Genomic DNA, 22,492 nt, shown 5'->3' with positions numbered 1-22,492 from the left:
TTTGCTTTGTTTTTTACTTTAACAAGAAATAAAAAGGAATACACTTAAATAGTGACATAATCAGGACAGTGCTTTTTGTATTTCTTCTGCAAGGTTAAAATCTTAAATAAAATTTCTATAGACCTTTAAAAAAATCTTTCCTTTTGAATGAAGAAAAAATGTAAATAGCTAAAATTCACTTCTCTGGTAAAGATCTGGTAAGAGGCAATTTTTAAAAACCCTACCCCTCCAAACTGAAAATATTTGCCTATTATCAAGTATTGTAGAAAAAAACATTCAACTCTAAAATTTTAAATGGTCAGTCAATCAATATTTGTTTTAAGAGCTAAATTATACAGGAAACATGTTCCCTGCTGTTCAAGCATCTTACATTCTAACAGGGGAGACAGACAATAAACATGAAATGGGAACGGATGAAAATTCTGAAGAGTGATAATGCTATGAAAGAACAAATCAGAAAATGTGATGGAGTGTATCTGGAACAGAGATTTCTCTTGATGAATTAGGTGATTTTTAGTGTGTCTATTTTCAGGATGACTCTGCAGGGCCCTGTTTGTCTATGGAAATTACTCCAGCATCTTCTGGTTCTACTACTTGTTTCTCAAATTTTGCAGGATTCCCTGTGACTTAGGAATTTTTTTATCAGATTGTACCTAGGTGTGTGTCTTCTCTCATCTATTTTGCACAGAACAGGGAGGGTGGGCTCTTTTGATCCGCAGACACCAGGTTTTTCTTTAGCTTAGAAAACTTCATATATTGTTTGTGCAACTATTGTTTCACTTTCGTCCTCTTTATCCTTGTGGGCTGTGGAGTATTCACGGAGGGTCTCCTCTGCATGTTCCCTAACCGATTTTAATTTCCCTCCTGGCTCCTGTCTTTTAGGACTTGTTTCTGTGGGCGTCAAGAGCTCCATTCACTTGCTCCTCCCAGGGATGATTTCAAGTATCCACAAAGATCATCCTTTTTCAGTCCGGAAAAATCATACTTTCAGTCCTTGAGGTCTTTTTGTTGCTTTGCTAGGATTTCCTTAAGGTGCTTTTACTAAGCTTCATTCAGGATGGGATGGGGTCTGTCTCCTTGGATAGCTTAATTCTGGTTGTTTTGGTTTCTCTCTCATTTGATTGCTGGTGAATCTTCTCAAGGGCAGGGTTGTTTTTCTCACCCGCTAGTGGACTCTCAGGCCCTGCCTTCCTTAGGTGGCTGACCCCCGGAGAAGGAAGACAGAGTAGCCATCCATGTAAGTGAGGCTGCAGGCCACTCACCCTCCCAGCCTCAGGATAGAGTAGGACTTGGCCCAAATTTCAGGATTCAGGAAATCCTCCCATTTCAGGTCATTCTCTCCTTGGCAAGGAGGGAACACAGGAGCATTAAGGTTTTCAATGCTGCTCGTCCTCCCCGGGGCCCAGGGGTCTCTGTGAGCCAAGTGTCTCCCAGGATTCCCACAATCCAGGGTCTCCCCAGAGAGTCTTCCAGGCTGGTCCCCAGACTCTCTTCCAACTAGAAGCAGGGAGTCTCACAATACTTTCTCACAATACTAGCAGCTTTCAGAACCCCTGCCTGCTGGGCTGGACCATCAACTCCTTGTTTCTGGAGAGTCAACAGGTTGGAATTAGGATCTGGAGAGAAAGGGAACTATGCAACTTTGCAGCCGTCTTCCTAGAACTGAGTCCAAACGAAATTAACAGCTATATGAAGGTGCTCAAAAACAACACGTAGCATCGGGTATCTGCATCGGCAACCATGCTTATAAAGCCAGTGACAAAAACATTTATCTTGGGAGGGTATATATAGCCCAGTGGTAGAGCACGTGCTTAGCATCCATGAGGTCCTGGGTTCAGTCCCCAGTATCGCCATTAAAATAAATAAATAAATAAACCTAATTACCTACCCCTCAAAACAAAAAAACAAACAAAAAAACCCCCAAAACCCACCACCACCACCAACAAATATTTATCTTTCCTATTATCTGATTGCTGAAATGCCAACAACATGTACAGGTTAGAACAGGGGAGATGGAGGAACTGAAGACAACTGCTTCCTACTTCACTGAAATCCTGATAAGACAATTATGTTTGGGATGTTTCTGGCATAAAAGTCCTTCACGAACTCATGTTTTGAGGGTGTTCTTGCTTATCAATAAACTAGCCTCAACTGTATTTTCCAACCAAGGGAACGACTTCTGCTCTTGTAAAGAAGAACTCTTCTACAAAAAGCTCTAAAAGAAAATAGAGCACTAAAGGGTTAAAATTTGTATGAAGTGCCTTTCTGTTACCCAGAGAGAGGACTGTTCTGGACAGGGTATGAAGTAAATGAAGAACAATTAAAATAGGAGATGCTTCATGAAACTTCCTGTGGCTGTCTGAACACCACCACCACAAAACAAGCCGAAGTAGTTTGGCCACACCTACGAAGAAAGGGCCAGCTTACAAAAAAAAAAAAAAAGGATCTCAATATATTTAATCCACAAAGATAAAGAAAGCTTGTGGGAAAACGGTGCAATGAATCAGAGGAGCAGGGCCAAAACCCAACAGGACATTTTTACCATCATCATACTCAACAAGGATCCCACAACAACCGAAGGCAGTGGAAGTGAGACGGCAAAGCAGACAGCAAATACTGTGTGGACAGAGGAGCAGTTTTTCATAAAAGGTACTTATTTGCCAACCAAGCCTACAGCGCTGAGATATGACCTTGAAAACCTGATGAACGTGAACGCTATTTATAGTGAGGCACCTCGGGTCACCCGTGCTTCTCTTTCGCTTTCAGCGTGACCTATCTCATCTGAAGTGTCATATGGCTGGATGTTTGCAAAATCACAGTGTCCCTAAGTGACCGAATTAAACTTACTTATGTACCCTTTGGGTCAGAAGCAGGTTTTACATAAAATATCTGTGAGACTGAAGACTGTTTTTAAAGCTCCCCTCAGGGGATGCAGTAGACATCCTTCCCGCTCGGACCATGCGCTTTACTTACACGTGGCCCAGATCTCCACTGCAGAAATCTCAGTTACTTCCTGGCTCTGCAGCATCAGAAGAGATAAATGATCCCCATGTGCCACTGCCTTGAAATATACCAAAGCTACTGCTCAGGATGCGTGAAAACATCTTCAGGCTTTTAGAAAACGCTTCTAACATAAAAAACAATCTATAAACAGAACTCAGAACTTAATCCAATGAGTCTGAGATAAACAAAGCAAACATAATGCATATTAACTCTGGAAGAATATGAAACCAGTTTATCTGATGCCACCTGGTTTTTCTCATGACCACCATGACGTGCCAAGCAATTTCTGCTGTCAGTGTTCTTGTACCACTACCTGTCTGACATAAAAAAGTAATAAATAGTCATTGTCAACTTCGCTCAGCCTTTGAACGGTGATTTTCTGTCATTTTGCAAGAGAGTAAATTATATCATTATTCAAAACAGGGGCACAGTTTGCTATGAGAGGTTTTATGCAATTTCAAGAGTATGTAATAACTTTAATTGAGATTTTTTTTCTTTCATGTGGTCGAATTGTGACCCAATAAAAGCTGAATAAATTAGTCAACAACTTTACACCTGCATATTTCCTTTGATTAATTACACTGTAAAGAGATCTCTTTTTATATAATTTTTGAGTAAAGAGGTCTCTTAAAGGAATGGATTGAGGAATCATTCACTTTGGCCTCAGTACTTAATACATTTTGAACATACTTAACAAAGAAATGACATGAGACTGACTGCCTCTTTGGAAGGAAGAACAGAAAGGGAGGATCTGCTTTCTCTCTGTCCTCCAGGACTCATTTCTACACATGAGGATGAACCCCAGGAACAATTTTAGCTCCAATCATTGTTAACAAGCATTACTAGCAGCTATTGAGCAAGGAGGATAATTTATAGGTAACAATATTGAATTGTATTATGATGACATGGAAACCATCTCTAACCCTCTGTTACACTTACCAGACAGAACTAGCAGAATTCGAATTTCACTGCCCTGGTTCAGATCAGTCCTATCAGTCATCACTAGGCTGGTCTGTCCAGGATCTCTCTGCGGTGGCTGTGCCCACTCTCCACCCCAAAGGTCCCGCCAATTCCAGCCTCTTTCTCTCTCTCTCTTCCATCAATGCTTGTTCTTTAAATTCACTCACACAAGGGTGTAAGTCCCTGATCATGGCTTTACTTTTCACTTATTCCCAGAGCAGGAACATTTTAAAGCACATCAGTAATTAAAGAAATAAACAGTTGCATTCTCCCTTTTATTTTAAAAAATTATTCGAGCTTTATCATTGTATGAGGGTTCTAGATTCTGGCAGCTGATTAATTTGGAATTTGTGACTTGATTGTATCATTTGGTATTTTCTGAGGTGGAAGGAGAGCTGTTTTATTATGTGTGACTGCCAAATGGAAGTGATGAGGGGGACATCCTAGTCAGAGGAGGGTACCTGCCCATCCCCACGGGAGCACGTACTTGTGATAATACGTGCCTCTGACAAATTCTGAATGTCCACCTCATCATTTGCTCTCTAAGTAAAATCAGCTTACAGTATGTTTCAGCATCATGAGTGTTCTTTGGTTTTGGAACATGACACTTCTGACCCACGCTCATGTACCACGATGAGGAGAAAGGGGTTTTTAAGTTTCTAGGTGAGGCCAGTTCAGAATGATATAGCTGACTCTCTGGAAACCATTAAAGCTTCCACAAGGATGAAGTCATGTCAAGCACTGAAGATCATCTGTGACAATTTAATTGTGAAAATAGTAAAAGAAATCAACCTGATGAATAAAAAAAAAAGACTTCAAGGAGATTCCTTATTCTTCTTTATCTAAACTGAACTCCTCTTTTAAAGTGTGCTTTTAAAATAATCTCTCCACTATTTTAAGAGATGTTTTACAGGATATTTACAAAATTCCAGTGCCTGTAGGTTACCTAACTGACTTTTTCCCCTCACCTCTGGGTGTTGAAGTGAGTTTCATATACAGGATTCCTGACACATTGAGACTGTTCTCAAAGCTCTTCATGGGAGACTGGGTAGGTGTCCTTTCCTAGCTGACTACAGACTTTACTTCCCTCTGGCCTCCATCTCCCCGCAGTCAGCTGAGTGCACTTCTGGGGGCCTCAGAAGAGAAGAGTGATCACGAACGGTCATCAGTCACCTCTAATGCACAAAAACTACTTCTCAAAACAAGTGAAAATAACCGTCCAGCTTTTGCTCAAATAAATCATAAAACTATTCAAGATATTCAGATATGAGTATGAAAAGCAAATTTATTGTACTGTATTGATATCGGAGTATCTGAACTGAGTTGCTGGGCTAAAACCATGATCTTCCCACCACCACCCCCAACTACTAATGACTCTTACTGCCAAAGTTATTGAGTCCTTAAATATTTCAAGTGTAATAGGGAATTAGAGATGGCCTCCGTATCATCATTGTACAGCTTCACATTATTTCTAAAATTTACCCTCCTTTTCAGTATCTCCTAGTAACACTGGGTTAATAGTCACAATAATCCAAAATTACCCCCTATGATTCTTCCTAAGTTTAAGAAATGAGTACTGGAGAAAGGTGGGGTGGGGGGAAGAATTTCCTACATTTCTGGATTTCCATCTAAAATGGCAGTGGATGGTCAAATCCTTAAGCCTTTGGTTGAAAACGTAGGCAAATACAACTCCAAAAAAAACTGGTCAATGTTTATTTTCTGCTCCCTTAAAAGAAATATTCAGAAATTATAAAGTGATACAAGTATTTCAATTTATTTTAATTTGGAGGGTACTGTTTTATTTAAAGCAACAAAGGGGACATTATACTCAATGAGATACCCAGGAACATTCTGTATAATGATCATCTGTATGTAATGACCATCCACTATCCATAAGTTCTGTGAGGGCAGATGCAATGTTGCTTTGCTGAGTGGCATTCTCTGGGTAAAATACATGCTAAATGAATAAGTGAGCCAAATGGCCTTACAAAAATGAAAAACATAGTTGATAACTGGGGGGCTATGAGAATGTGTCCTGCAGACCTGCAACTAGATGAGAGTAACTGACCAAGGGCCTCAGCTGCTGGGCCCTGAAATCCATCTTTATACTTGGGCCAAGGCCTTACTTCCCAGTGGCCGTTCCCAGCCAATGGCTCATCACAGCAGGGACTCTAAGGCAGACCTGTCCTTGGGACACACGGGACTCCTCAGATTCAGGGCCTCCCCAAAGACTGCGTAACCTTTCCTGACTGCACAGAAGTCTAGGATACATCTGTCTAACTTTCCCTCCCTCTCTCCTTCATCTCAAGGCAGAGGTGCATGGCCATCTGATGGCTCTGGCAGTCTTGGCCCCATCTCTCCCCAGTTCTCTTTCACAAGCGTCCCCTTAATAAAACCCTCACGTAGTTAATTTTGTCTTGGCAAAGGCTTCTTGGAGGACCCCGACCAACTTGATAAAAAATTTTAAGACTGAGCAACTCTCTGGAAAATTAACAGCTCCATTTTAGTACTTATTTTACTATAAATTAACATACCATATTACAATATCATAATACACTACATAACATTTTATTATAAATTCATACACCACACCAAATGATCATAATTATCAGTCTTCTTATAATTACAAATGATTTGGATGTAGCATCAGTTGGTCAAGATCCACACCTTCGGTGCATGCCAAGTAAGTTCTCACTGATACTCCTAGGAGAATGAATTGATTCGACCGTAAAGTTCATTGCTGAATTTGAACTTTAGTATTACTTCTCAGCATGAGTGACATGCATTTTCATAATACGCTATTCTTGAATAAAAACATTAATATCTTTAATTCTTTGCTAATCTCTCCTATTCATTACAAAAAGGAGACAAATATTTATATAATGAATGTTGTTATTCTACTTTTTGATTAATATGATCCTCCTTGTAGAATGCAGATCAGTTTCCCAATTGTTTAATAATTTACATAACATATTTCTATTCACACAAAATATTCTCATCAGTAACTGACATTAAATTTGAAAATGTTATTTCTTCGAACATATGATTTTATCAACATTATGCATAATTGTTAGAATTTTCTATCTTGTGTTTTACATTTTTATGCAATGCCTCATCTCAGACCCTGCTAGACTGAGGAACTCTTGAGATAAGGATTTGTTATGATTATTTGATTTTTTACTACTGTAGTTTAATTTATATAATTTACACCGTGAAACTCACTTGGAATTTTCCAGTTAAGCTTCCAAATACCTAAATAGTACTTTGTACATATTTTTATGTCCACTATAGCATACTGAAAGAACACTGCAATTAATATCTCCCCTGTTTCTTTCAAGAGCAAGAACACACAACACTGGTGCTTATCTTGTAGTACTAGAAAGCCAATAAATATTTATAAACTTAACTATTAACCTTCTCAAAGGCCAATATTTTAATCAGTCACTTAATCAAAAATTCTCAAGATTCTGAGGTTACATACAGGGAATACAAGAAATGATTCATCAAGGTACAAGTAACTGAAAGGTCAAAAAAGAAAAGATTCCACTTACTATCTTGGACAAAATATTCCAGGTTAGTGTCAAATATCAAAGTAGGAAAACTCCAGAGTACAGGACATCCCCCACCCCCACTTTTATAACTAAAAAGAAAATCCCTTTTAAAATTCACTGCCCATCTTTCTATTTAGTTAGTCCTTGTTGGCAAGTATTTTAAAAAATGATACATATTTTGATGTTAAAATGGTAAGAGTATGTTTCTACTTTGATGCTATTATCAGAAGTAACTGGTGGCTAGAAATGAGGATGATAAGATGTGGGGTGGTAAGTCCCAAGTTCTAGCAGGAGTGGCCAGCCACTAACAACGTCTCAACAAGACAGACGGGATCCAGACCATTACCTAAAGCATGTTCACTCGTTAGCAGAAAATAAATTGCTTTCTCCTTCCTTCTCTTCGAGACCTAATCTTAGTTTTATTCTTAGATGATGGTTTGTGTATCTGGCAGCTGACTGATACACAGTCTGTAATTTCTACCTTTATTATCCTATATTTTTGAAGTGTGAGAGCAATATCATGTTTCATTATGCTGGACTGAGGCGTGGCAGAGAGCAGTGTGGTATTACTATCAAAGGAGAATGCTTGCTTCTCTTGTAGAAGTCCTTACTCAATGATTACACACACCTCCAGGAAAGTACAGTTTCTGCCTTGATTATCATGCCCTTCAGAACCGCAGTAAGGCAAGAGAGCCTTTCATTCACCTTTCAGCGTGATGAATTTGTATGTGGGGGGGATGTGTGTTTGGAACATGACTCTCTGATCCATGTGTATGCAACACTATTAAGGGAAAGGTCTCTCCTTTTACTTACCTAGAATCCGGCCCAGAACAAGAGATCTGACCGCACTGAATTCTGTACCTGATGCCAGGTGGACTTGTCTCCTCGCATTCTCGTCAATCTACGATTGTTACATGAGGTGCCAACACCACAACGGATGGCAATGTTGACAAGAGGACAGGAAGCGAAAGGAGGACAAAAGAAAATGATAAAACAGGCAATTGTTAATATGGCCCCAGAGGTTTAGAAAAACCAAATGTAGAGTTTAGCCATCTACAAAGGTGAGTACGATTTTCTGTACTATTTCTGTGGTACCCCCAGATACCACTGCACCCCACCTTCTAGCCCTTTACCTCACTTTATTTTTCTCCACTGTGTAAAAAGTCCGAAATTGGGAAAACCAACAAAAAGATACAAGTTATTTTCATCTTGATATTTTTACTTAGCTGGCTATTTTTACTTGAGTAATCCAGCTAAGAAATTTTCTTCTATGTAGAGAGCTGAAACATTAGTGCTTTCTTCAAAAGCTGGCAGAATGAATAATTCCACTTTCTCTGCTGTAGTTCACATCATTTAAAAAATTTATTCTGGTATTGCAGTCATTAATTTCTGTGCTAGAATCACAGCCACATTCATACCCATCTGAAATAAGCTGGTTGCATGAGAGTAGCCATGGTCCCACCATGCTACTCTGCACTAGGATAAACTAACTAAAAGCATTTCCCTCCTGATCAAAGTAAAACAAATAGAAAAGTTTGGCATTTTAATGTATAAATACTAATAACATATTGGACAGAATCTTACTGCTTAAAAATACTGAGCACATTTGATGGTCTGTCTATGATCTGGGCTTGAGCGGCATTGAAAGGATGTCTTTGTTTCATCCACTCATTATCAAATTCCTGCTGCAGGTCCCTCCTGCTGGGGAGTCATAACTGTAACCACTGCTTGTGCTGCATGTTCTCTGTTACCTCCACAAACACCACTGCTTCTTCTCTGCGGATCTTTACGTGGTGAAGCTGCCCATCCGCCATGTTTTTGAAATCGAAGTTAACAACATCGGGTTCTTGATAAGTGTTTAGCTTGTACCTGATCTGCAGACTCCCTGAAGTAAGGGGGAAAGTTACATTTTAGTTAAAATTGTATTTTAAAAACTACTTTTAAAAACTCAGAGTCCTTTTTCTATTGTTTATTAATTTCTTGGGAAAATTTTACAATAGTTCATTTGGATCTACCCTTTCAGCTTAATTCCTAGAAGTCAGTTTCCTTGTGAAAGTGCACTGTTTTCAAAATCAAGACCAGACACGCTGCTAATAAGCAGGCTCTTTCCCGCAAATTAAATATTTATTTGTCAAATATGTGACTAAGTACACGCAAATCTTTGTAGTAGCCTCTAACATAAAAAAAAAAAAAATTTAGTACATTATGAAATGCCAAACTATTGTAGAATATCGCAGTAACATTCTGTTTCTGTAATCTTATCTTTCAAAAAAACCGTATCTACCATTTCTGAAATGCAACTGATTAATGGAATTATTATAAGCAAATATAGTTTCACTAAAGATGAGAAATAATTCCCAGTGGTCACAGTCATAGAGTTTGGAATGAAATTAGGGTAAAATGAATAGTTTTAAGCCAAACTTACTATTAGAATTAATGCCACTCACTTAATTGTCTGCAAAGATGTCAAAAATTTACTTCACAGGATGTCTTCCAGCTTAACAAAGAAAATGTCCTAATATATAGATTAGCTTCAAGCTCAAAATGTATACAGTGAGGAGAAATAAACTTATTGAACAATGTTATTTTTATTTTGGTGTTCAGTGCCCTGGGGGCCATATAAGATTTAATTGAAATGACACATTCACATGTTTGTATGTTCATTTGTTTTCCTCAACCAGAGAATTTATTTATGAAATTTTAATCTCTAATCCGGATAAAAAGAAGAGAACAGTAACAGTAAGGGGCTTTCTGAGACAGGACTTCTGGAGCATACACACGTCCTAAGCCACCTATCACTGCCCTGCATGGAGGCACTAGCATTTCCCATGAAGGTTTTATTGCCTAAAATTGGAAACAACAGATGATTTTGTGGACATTTTCTTATACATAATGCTAGTTTGTTGACATTCCCTCAAAACTTCTCCACTTTGTTTTGAAGGAAATATTCGTTATGTACAAATAGGCATCTGATTTCAAAATGTACCACAAAGCTGACACTGACACTCCCAAGGAATAGTAAAGAGATTCTAGCAATAATAAAACAGAATAAATATTTTCTATACATAAACTAAAAAGTCATATTGAATATGTTAAATTATCAAAATGACAAAGTGATCAAGGCATCTTAAGTGCTTTAAATAATCCCTTTAGATTAAATGTAAAGGACAGCACTGAAAAAACAACCCTGAATACAAAGAACAGGCACACTTTCTCCTGCTTGTGGTTTGAGGAGCAGGAACACGGGAACCACCCGTCTTATCACTGATCTATGTTCTAGTTCAGTGTCCTCTCACCTGACAAGCACTCACCATTTTTGGCGATGATGACTGAAAGGTACTCTTTATAAAAGGAGCTCACGTAGAGCAGTAAGCTTGGTGTCCGAGTCGTGCGGAAGCTAAACCTGATCGTCTCTCTGCTTAGCCTCGTATCGCCGTGAAACGAAGCAGCGTGGGAGCTGGAATTTCTACTTAAGGAGTAATTTTCTTGAAAATTGTAAATCACAGATGAGCCAGATCCAAAATAGGCAGAAATCTCTGAAATGATATACACATTTTATGTGAAACAATTTTCAGTACAGGGATCTTGTTTCAGTTATATTAACTGATAGTTTCTAAATTAATGAAATAATTATCCAAACTTTTAAAAGTCATTTTACTTAAGTGAGATTAATATCCCGAATTCACACACACACACACACACACACAAATAAATCTGCATAAAAACGAAGAGGCTGGCAGGAGGGGAAACTGGTCTGGGACTCCCTGAGTTCTGCCTGGTCCGATACTGTGATGTCAGGGCAGCTGCTGAACGTGAGCTGTGGATGATGCTCTGGGTGGCACAGCCACATCTCCACCCCCTCAGCACTTCAGGGGCTTTGTCTGTCTGTTTTGCTAGTTTTACTATCTATGACATACACTTCATACCCAGTGTAACATGCAGATGCACAATACTGCTCCTGATTGCACTTCAAAAGATGAACTGGAAATCATTTAGATTCAGAAAATCAAGGCATGTGCTTGTGAGGACATGGTCTCAGTTCTAACTTCAAACGTGAGGCATGTAGAATGGTAGCAGCAAGTGTGTGATTTGTCACCACTGGTAGGTTTTTAAAGGATAACTTACTCTTGATAAAAAGTAGATGAACAGTGCATTTTGGCCAACTTTCTGTTAAATAATCCCAAATGCTTTTATTGCAAATCAGGGATTGCTTCACTTTGGAGCCAATTTTTGTTAGTCTCCTTGATGAAAAGATTCAGTAGCCCAGAAACGCTTAAATAAAGCAACTGAATTAAACTGGATGACAGTTTTCTATGAGGAACCATGAACGTGTAACAAACGTTTGCATATTCAGAGAAGCCTGTTCAGAACGCTGAGTACTACGCTCATTTCCTTCCTTCTTTCATGACACGGATCAGAGAACAAGACTAGCTGGAAAACAGTCCACTGTTTTACTTCACCCACAGACAGCCGGCATTTCATAGAGCAAAATGCCTGAGGACCTCTCTTTTTTTTGTACATCAATATTTAATGGAAAATTTATTTATCTTCTTGGAAAAAAAATTTGTTTAGTAAAACAACAAATCTTCCTAAATGTCTTTGCATTGTTGACCATCTTCATGAAAAATAACAATAATGCCTTTAATGATTTAAAAAATGAGAACTACCCCGTGGGACACATTGTTGACACATGGATTATTTAAGAGCATCAACAGTAGATTGAAAAAAAGCAGACTGAGCAGCTAACACTTTACAACACTTATAAGTGACCACTGGGTCTTTATCATCAATAGACACTAGTTTTTAAATAACTGAGGCAAATATTTAAGTAATGAAATGTGACTGGTATAAAACAGGTAATTTTCAAAAAAAAAATTTCAGAAGTGGAAATATTTTTGTTTGAAATAGCTACACAGAGAAGCACTACTAGAGGTTTTTTCATGCTGGATAGGTCCCCCTGTGGGTACCATGTCTCACCCACCGTCCGAGCAGAAGGGCCCCGTGTACGCGGACAAGGTGCAGTCACAGGAGAACCCGCGGGGCTTCTCCCTGCACCTCCCGCCATGGTGGCACAACTTCCCGTAGCTGCTGCAGTGCCCTCGACACCCTGGCTCCACTCCCGGAGTCACCGTGGCTCTTTCTTCCAGGTCCAGGGCCACTCCGTTCAACTGCAGAGACCGGATGCATCCCAGGAAGCCCCTCTGTCGGGTGGCCGTTCCACCTAAAAGGGAAATACTGCAAATGCAAACACGTTCCTAGGTGTTTCATTCAGGATTTAAAGACCAAACAAAACTGAGGCCTCACAGGGACCGGCCCCAACCATGGCGTTAACGGGGAACCGCCGAAGTTAGACGAGCCAATATAATTTGGGAAGCATGATCTGTGGCACAATGTTAGAAGGATTCAAAAAGATCAAAGAGAAAATATTGATTCAATTTTTCCCAGAAGTTGAATATGTCACAGATTTGTTTTCTAAAAGCGTTTTATTAAACTTTACATTGGAGACTTTTTTATTAGTCTCTTTACTTCCAAGAACAACATAAAGGCTCTTTCATTCCAAATAAAAGTGACATGCATTGATACTCTTATGTAGAAACCAATTTTTTCCTGCAATTTTAAATAAGCGTATATTTGTGGGTAAGCGAAGTTTGTCTTTCACATTGAAACCCGATCCTGATGCCAGGACAATTTTAATTCAGTGAGAAGTCCGTAGGAATCCTTGAGGTTTTCTAGCTTGACTGTGCGTGGGTGTGGTCCTTGAGCTGTTATCCTTTCATCAAAAACTCACAGCATCAGACTGAGCACCAGAGTATTTGCTTTCGTTGGGCATATTTCCCAGTGAATTTTCTCTAAGAGTCAGACCAGCGTTCATTATTTTAAGCTTGGAAAGATTCTCAGCAACATCGGGAGAGGGGATAAATGAAGACACACAGTGATGTAACATGTATTGACTGATGTATGGCAACATGCATTTATCAAGCCCCCCATGAAGACATTTACAGCGTTTGGGTAGAAACAGACCCTGCTACCTTAAGGCAGAAGTTCTCAAATGTTAAGGAATATGAGAACCGCACAGGAATGCTCCTTAAAAATACAGGCTCAGGGACTTGCTCCAAGAAATACTGACTGTGTGGGCCAGAAATATGGCTGTGAATCTAAATGGTCAATAAGCACACAGGTGAATCTTAATCGGTCACTTGCGCCCACGTTTAAAGCACTATCCGAGTGGGAATGAAAGCTCTGGGTGTACCTGCCCATCAGTTTGTGCCCAGCAGTACCATAAATCAATGCTCACAACGCGAAGTAGGAACACTGTATCCTCATGTAAGTAATCTATATGTAATTGTTCTGCATTATGATCAAGCGTTTTCAGGGGAAAAAAAATCTAAATGGCTGATCTACTCGGTTTACCCAGAGGCAGGGGGATGGTCATGGGGCCTCTAAAATGGAGCTTGATCTCTGAGCAGATGCCGCTGCCTCGCCGCCAGGATCGTATCCTGCTCTGTCCCTGTTCTTGTCCTAGAACGTGTTCACCGCCCCCCAGCACCCGCTGCCGCTTCATGTAGCCAGCTCCTAATCTGGTCTTAATTACTTAACATCTCCTCATCCTCAAAGGTTAAACAGTTTTTTAAATTTGTATTTCTAAACCAAAACTTGGCCAGGAAGACCCGAAATAAATAGGTCTTTGTCATCATCCAGCAAGCTTTACATTTTAACAGTTTACTCTGTATATGATCAGCGTCTCTCCATCAAAATGCACATCAAGGGCCGCTTCAATCACACTGTAACCCAGCACACAGAACAGTGCTGTGCAATAACTATTTATAATAACACTAATTATCGATTAACATTAATCATAACTAATTATTAATACTCAACTAATTTACCGTTAATTAATCATTAACTCACTGGTTCATTAAACCAGATTGTACCTTAGGAGTAGGAGGTGGAGCTTGGGGCTTCACAGGGTGAAAAGAGGAAAAGCCTTTCTTCAGAGGGATGCTTGGGTCCCTGAGACTGAGAATATCGATAAAACTCAATGAATATTTATGAATAAATTAACTCTGTATTTTGGATAATGAAATACCATGAAGAGGCAACTAAAAGAATTCCTGAGAACTTTGGACTCATGGTACTAATGCCATTTATAATTCAGATTCATAGACATAATGGTCCCTATTCAAATGACTGTATTTAAGTGTCCGTATTCAAGTGGCTTCAGCTGACATAATTTGTGCTTTTCAATGAAGAGTATAAAAGTCTTGAGGATGTGGGTCATATTTCCTATTTACAAACCCAGATGAAGTACGATATGGAACCAGACCTCTTACAATTCCAGTGACGTGGGCAAGGCTGGCCAGGAGCTGATTTCATCCCAGAGTTTCAGGAACAGTGGACAGTCTTCCTGTTGCCTTTGTCCTACGTTTACTCAATCTCCTGCCATTTCTGAAGTCTCTCTTCTCTCCTGATCTTCGGGACATTTTCTCTTTCCTTCCACCTCAAAGCTGCTGCTAACTCTACTCCGTGAGAATGTCTAGGGCTCAGAGTCAAGTCTCCGACAGAGATTCTTTCGCCATCCTTGCTGGAGTTTTTTTTTCTGGGTAGTAAAGGCATCCTGAAGCCTTGCTTTTAGCTTTGGCCCAGGAACTCTTTGGAGGCGGGCCAGATGCTGTGAAGTCTGGATTAGAGGTGTACTTCTGGTGTATTTCATTTACTTCATGTTACACTACTTTAAATCATGGTGTAGAGTTTATAGTACACAGGAACGTTAAATCACGATCTGCTATGCATTTATCACTCTGAAACACCCAGTCTCTCTGATTTAGGGGCTGATCTCAGTCTGCAAGTGACATAATAATAAGTAAATAACCCAGAGTCCACCAACTGAATACATTCATTTTCATCCATTCCAACTCCTTCATTCTTGTTTTCTTTTGTTTTGTTTCACGTGATAAGAAACTAGAGGCACAGAGAAGTCCAGGAACTAGCCCATGACCATAGCTGAGAAATTTTAGAATAAACACATCTGGTTAGAAGCAGAGTTAAGACTAGAACCTACAGTTGGCCTTTTGTTACAAGGACACCCCTTTCCTCTCCAAACCAAAATATGATCAAAGAAGAAAAGTTCGATTTTCTTCTACCCTGCAGATCATTTTTGGTTTGATTGGCATTTCAGTTCTGTAAGGTTTATTCAGCAGCCCTTTGCCAGACACCATGTCTGGCACTGGAGGTACTGAGTTACATGCAACTGACCCTGCTCTCAAAGCTCTCACGTCTAGTAATAGATGCAGACAGGGAAACACATCATCACCACATGCTGCTAACGGCAGAGACAGATACAGGTGGAGAAGAAGGTCAGAGGACGGGGATATGCACAGGAAAACATACGCATGTATATGTGTGGAAAACATTCTAAAATAGTATCTGGGGTAGGGAGAAGAAAATCAACACAGCTTCACAAAACAGGACTTCTTAATTCTGTACTTTTTAAGACTCAATGTCTGCCTCATCAAATGTTAAATTACATTTCAAATTTTCCAAGAAAATGTAATGTCTAATTAAAAGTAAACATTTGCAGCATACATGTAGTGAGGGTTTTTACTTTACCATTAGGTTTCAAGTTAATAACCTTTTATTTTAAGTTGCAACTATTCAGGAAAACGTGGCTGATGTAAATGGGATTGGGCTTGAAAGCTTAATTAAAGATCCCAGTGACTTTTCCGGGTGAGAGTATGTCCAATTAAAAAGAGCTGCAGTTTGATTAATTGATTCCGGATGTTTCTGCTGAGTTATTATGTTTGCAACTGTCTTCCAATTAATTTTCTATCAATTTACCTGCCATACTATATCACATATAATGGATTCCGGAACTTCACAAACACCAAGTATTTTGTGAAGCGAATGCGCAGCCTTCCTGTGTGGATGGATACAGGGGAACCTGTTCCCTTACATAACAGTATGGGGGTGCAGCACCCACCAAGTGCTTGGTGCTGAGTGGAGACTGAGCTCAGTCCTCTTCTCATGTTCATTACCCTCAGGAAGTTGGTCTCAGTGACAGATTCTATTGTCACAGAGTACAAGCTGGCTCTTTCCTATGCCAAGTTTCTGCCACTTTTGTGGCAGGAAGACCTTTCATTTTTTAATGGCAAGTTATTTATGCGCCGTGCTTGAATATTATTGAGGAGTAGTTGGGAACAAAGGCATAATTTGCCCAGGGGTCTTAGAGGGAAAAAGAAATCAAGATCCCCATGCCTCTCTTTAAAGTCCAAAGTCACAGAAGCTTGTCTGGCAGGGTACAGGGGCTCCCTCTGACCACGGCACCATGCACAGATGCGGCCATAAGGCCCTGACCACAGGCGACTGGGAGCAGGAAAGTGAAGGCACACGTGAGCTGGGCCCAGGGCCAGGACTGTCGGGGAAAAGGGGTCCTCGGCACATCACTGTCGGATCTTTAGTCCTGTCTCCCAGCCATCCCCTACATCTGGCAGAGGATGCAGCCTTGCAGAAGTTATGGTATCAGTTAGTGTACCGAGCTAGGAGACTGGAAGCCCTGCTACAACTTTGCCATGGAATGTTCCTCATTCAGCAAGGTCCCAGGAGGGCTGGGAAGAGGAGGCCTGTTCTGCCTCATAGTCAAAGGACTATTACAGTTGAAAGAGGCAGCTGCTGTAAGCAACCATGTCACAGGCAGAAAACGCAGTCTTCTTCCCTGAACCAAAGTCAGTGTGAGCACATGTCCTGGTGGGAGTAGCAGCAGGGAAAAGTGGGTCTCCTTAGACTTAAGGCCACGGCAGCTGTCCGGTTTGACCATACTAAGGTCTGTTTTAAAGAAATGAACTGTTGATGGTATTAGCTATATTCCCTGATCTCAAGAGATCCCATTTAAATTCTGATTTTAGTCAACAATCACTCAGATTTGCTCACTGGACATTGAAAAGTGCACTGGGAACTTCTTTGGCTATTCATGAAAAAGACGTCTCAAGGAGGGGAGAAGAAGATAATTGAAATAAATGATATGATTACATTAAAGAGAAATGTGACTTTTATTGCACTGGACTTTGGTAATGAGGGAACATATTTATGACTACAAAAGAAAATTAGTCTAATAAAAATTATTCAAACATAAAGTTGTTTGGCATTCTCTTCCTATAACTATATTTTAGCTTATCAAAAACAAAACAAAGCAAAAAGAAAAAATGTAGCATATAATAAAGAACTTCTGTTCATCAAAATACCTCATTGACAATGTGCAAATGCAATCCACAGAGAGAAAGGAAAATATCTGCAATAAATTTATCTGAGAAGGACTCATCCAAAATATATAAAGAATTCCTACAATTATTTTTTAAAGCAGACAACCCTGCAGAAAATGGGCAAAAGATCTGAACAGCCACTTTAGAAAGGAGGAAATCCAAATGGTCAGAGATTGGCAGCGTCTCCTGATGCTTGACATATGCGGATTTTACGACCCAGTAACTCCAATCCTAGGTACACACCCACCAGAAACACAAGCATATGATCAGCCAAAGACCAGCACAAGGATGCATTTGTAACATGCAGCCTTGAAAGTACACGAATGCCCATCACCTCAAGTAAATAAACCTTTTACTGGCACTGCCAGTGTCCCAAAAGCTCCCCAAGTGATAACTGGTGTGTAACTAGGTTGAAAATCAGCCTTCAGAGCTGCAACATGCTTAGGGTTTAACATTATGTATGTTAAACATGGCATTTTGTGTATGGCATTTAGAAATGTTTTGCTCCGGATACTCAATAAATATCTGTAGATTTGATGCAATTCAAATGCAATGCAAATGACTTCTATGTCAGGAGTCCCTACCTCTCCTTTGGGTCCTAGTCCCAAAGAATTGAAATGAAGTTTGCCCCATTTGAAAACCTGTCAGTGAAAGAATTTAGGCTGCAAACAAAAATTGCAGAGCTGGTTGAATGAAAATCAATTCAAGGCTAATTTAAGATGCTTCTAAGAAAAATGCTGAGTTTACAAACCAAAATAGAAAATGACCACTGTCACATTTCAGCTTTAAAATATGGATGGATTCTTTTCTCTACAACATTTCCGTGGTTGGAGAATGTCTGTGGACCTATAATCGCAGCAGTGACTCTGCACGTTGAGTGTTAATGAGGTCAAGGGCAGATGTTAAATACATGAATTGGCATCGTGTTGCTAACCTTAGGTTTTAAGGTAAGGAACAGCACCTCTGACTAGGACTATTTAACAAGATACGGCATAAATCACACACATACAAAAAAGGACAGAATGAAAGAACATGGAAAGGTCAGTCAAGGCCCAGTAGCACAACTAAGAGCACAAATGGAGAAAGAGGGGCTACAAACAGAAGGCGAATGAGCATTTTCATTGTGAAAAGCAATGTGCTGGCTGAGGTCACCTGGGGACGGGAAGACATGCATGGCGTTGGCGCTACTGTTCTCATCTATCACATTGCGTTAATGCCAGCTTTTCCACACGAGGACTCGTGTTCATGGTCTCACCACTCCTTCACCTTGCGTGCCATCCTACAGCGGAGTCAACAATAACTGTGCTAATGCTGGGAACTACATGGACTGTTAAAATCTCTCCGTCTTATAACCCTGTGGTGTAGGCTAACACTAGCTGAATCTCTGAAAGTATAATTTCCTTATTCCTATTTCAACCACCAGATATTACTGTCGCCCAGCTGAATCACATTTGTGATCATGCTTTCTATTTATTTTCACTGATTTTTGCTCAGAAGTTAAAGCATTAGTCTTGCCTCCGAGTTTCATTCTGAGATGTGAACACCCTTTATGACTGATCTTTAGGGGAGAGAGTGAAGCAAGCGATGGAGAAAATACACTGGATTCTTCCATGTTCTCCTTCTGCAGGAGTCACTTCTGAGAGACTGCCAAAAACTTTAATCTCAAAAAAATGTAATGTCAATAAATATCATCAACATAGGCCTGCCTATGGTGGCACAGAGCTGGAGAATAGAACTTAAATCAAAATTAACATATATTCAAATACCTGCCACATTTTACTTGTAGATAAAAGTGTTAAAGAAATTCTTTCAAACACATTTCTACATCATTGAAATTCCTAACATTTCATATTTGCAGTACCATAAAATTTGACATTTGAAATATTCCACAATAGTTTTAATGTATTCTGTCATATTTGTTTACAAACAAGAAGGTATCTTTCTAGCTGAAACTACTAAATGCTGGAGTAATAACATAATCAAACTTAAACTGACTGACTCTAACTTTGTTTTGTCCTGTGTTTACAAAAATTGTGTTTCCATGTAATTTAAAACATCATCATCATCATCAGTGTCAGTTCAAATGTTTTTATTAGGAGAAAAAAGTTATGCTGAAAACTGTAGACCTACTCTTTGCAATCACATTTATCTCACTCATTTGTCCTGATACCTAAATATAAATGATAGTCGTTACGCATACTTGAAAATACTGATTACTCATAATTATTTTTAATATGGATGGGTGAACTACAAATTAAACTCTCGAACTTGTGAGTAAGGGAAATGAAACTGCCCTTTAAAATCTTAACCAGAAAATCAATTATATTGGATTAGAGCAGAGATTCCCAGTCACCCTCGGAGTCGCTGGCTCTGAGCGCAGACTTCACTCCAACAATTTGAAGGAACTAACTAGTACACGGGGGAACAGTTTAGAAGAGAAGGTCCTTCTACCTCTGACTTGTGCTGGCACAGAACACACAAACAAAGACGCCCGATTTCCTGGTGAGGGTGTGATCGTGGGGCGGGTGGAACCTCAGGGAAGGAGAGGACGGAGGTGGGAGACTTTCCCCGGACTGTGAAGAATGACCAGAGGTCTCCAGCCTGGCAAAAGTTTGTTTTGTATTTGTGTATTTGTATTGTATTTGTGGAGCCAGGGGACACCTTCAATCACGCCGCAAGTTAGGACAAAGGAAGAAAACCAGAAAAACTAACTTCAGTTGATATTAAAGACTGAGAAATGACGTGAGGAACCCAGAGACCTTGCTGACAGGTATGAGCAGGAGTAAAGAGCGGAACACCGAGAGCAACAACCGACCGGTAGCGAGCTGTGTGCACCTCGTTTAACAGAGGCCGCCTCTGCTCATTGGGGTCCCCGGCAGCCCAGCCCCCACCGTCCCACACAGGGATCAGTGCCGCAACTGCTTCTACCCTTTCCCTCCACCCACTTTCCTCAAGGCGAGAAGAGAGACCATGGAAAAGGTGGAGTAGGTTACAGCACTCATCTGCCCTTCAGGGTGAAATCCACAGTCCCTGCTGTGGCCGCACAAGGCCCAGCACCCAGCCTGACCGCGCGCCGCACCGCCCTTCCTGATGCCCCTCGGCCCCCACCAGTAGCTCCTTGACTCCCTAAAGCTCATTCCACAGCCTGGAATTCTCTTCCTTCCGGTGTTTACAGGGTTCCCTCTTCTGCTTCTTTTGGCCTCTGTTCAAACGTAGGTTCTCAGAGAGGACTTCTGTGAACACCCTTCTTGAAATAGAAGCCCCGAAACCAAATTGTTGCCTGATGCCTCACTCTACTTTTTACTTTACTGTATTTATCATTATCAGACATTATACATATGTGAATGCATATATATGTGTATGATGCTTGCATGTGTGTGTATTTTATATATATGTGTATATATATACATAGTTTTTTGCCCTATTTTGTCTTTTTTTTTTTTTTTTTTACTTTTTAATTGATTGTCTCTTGTCTCTTCCTGAAATGTACTCAGGAAGGCAGAGAATTACTTTTGGTCTTAGTAAGTGCTACGTCAAGTTACCTGCAATTACTACTGTGGTTTTTTCTTTTTTTTTTTTTTACTACTTTTTCACCTATTTGGCATTATAATTCAGTATAATCTTTTAATTATAATTTAAGTTCCATTGAATCTTTCTACAGGGAAAAGATGTTTTCATCTAGAAATAAAAACATTCTTATTTGTTAGTTAGTAATGTTGTGAATTGACAAATAAATATTTTGTCTTGTACAAGTTATTTTATGAACTTGGTTGGGGCCCCTTCCTAAGAGTGGTCCACTCTGGTGGTAAAGATAAAACAGACCTTATGTGGCCTCTTGACAGCCAATGATGTGCCTCTATTTAAAGCTGCAAGCCTCTTTCTTAACATGGGTCCATCTTTGAGTATTATCACATTAATCATTTCAATTTACTCAGTCACCTGTGAGGAGGAAGCAGGGAACTGTACAAGTACAGTTCTATTAATAGATACCACTTTTTTTCCCAGAGATCTTTCTTTCTGCCTTTCCTTTTTAATTTTCCATGACTTTGACTTAAATACAATAAAGATTTCAGTTTTTAAAACTTTCAAGTAACATGATCGCCCTTGAATTTCACACACATGGGAATGTCAAAAGTCTAACCAACTGCCTCCACAGATGAAATCTCTTAGATTCTTATTAAAATTAGAACACATGATTCATGGCAAAAGACTCAAGTCTCTTCTAACACAGTCGTCTGTATGGTGCTATAATAGGACTTCTATCCATTACAGCTACCTGGAATCAAGTCAAGGCCGGATTCCTATCAGACATAATACGCAGGGGCTCTGTTTCTCTGAAGTTAAGATTCATACCAAGAATGAAAGGTCATGCACAAGTAAACTGCAGCAGGTTTCACTGAAAAATTCGAGGACTGTTTCAGCCTTCTCAGTTTCTAAGAATAGTAAGGCTATTTTCTAGATACTGACAGGTTTTAAATTGCCATACCTTTTGTGGTGGCCATCTCTTATTTTCTATAACTCGAGAAATATCTATGTCAATTTTCTGACTGAGCTCCTAGCATGTTATTAAAAGTTATGTATTTCTTCTCATGTTTCCTTTATTATTTCCATGCCCTTAAATAAGTCAGGGGAGCGTCCACAAGATCATGATTAGATTGCCTGTTATACCGCCTTACTCATAGAAGCTGTTCATCAAATATTTATTAAGTGAAAGAATAAGTGATA

General features: G+C 39.7%; 1 protein-coding gene across 1 annotated transcript in view; it reads right to left on the bottom strand.

The window, feature by feature from the left end:
- Window positions 1-22,492, bottom strand: part of CNTNAP4 (contactin associated protein family member 4) — a 222,478-nt gene that overhangs the window by 7,937 nt on the left and 192,049 nt on the right. The window contains exons 18-21 of the mRNA XM_006193465.3: window positions 12,496-12,735; window positions 10,826-11,050; window positions 9,266-9,399; window positions 8,328-8,415 (exon numbers count right to left, since the gene is read on the bottom strand). Of these exons, the coding sequence (XP_006193527.1) occupies window positions 8,328-8,415; window positions 9,266-9,399; window positions 10,826-11,050; window positions 12,496-12,735 (687 nt within the window). The remainder of the gene's footprint in view (window positions 1-8,327; window positions 8,416-9,265; window positions 9,400-10,825; window positions 11,051-12,495; window positions 12,736-22,492) is intronic.

This window comes from Camelus ferus, chromosome 9 (genome assembly GCF_009834535.1).
Source record: "Camelus ferus isolate YT-003-E chromosome 9, BCGSAC_Cfer_1.0, whole genome shotgun sequence".
NCBI lineage: Eukaryota > Metazoa > Chordata > Mammalia > Artiodactyla > Camelidae > Camelus > Camelus ferus.
Note: the sequence above shows the minus strand (reverse complement) of the source record. Positions and strands in the feature narration are given on the sequence as shown.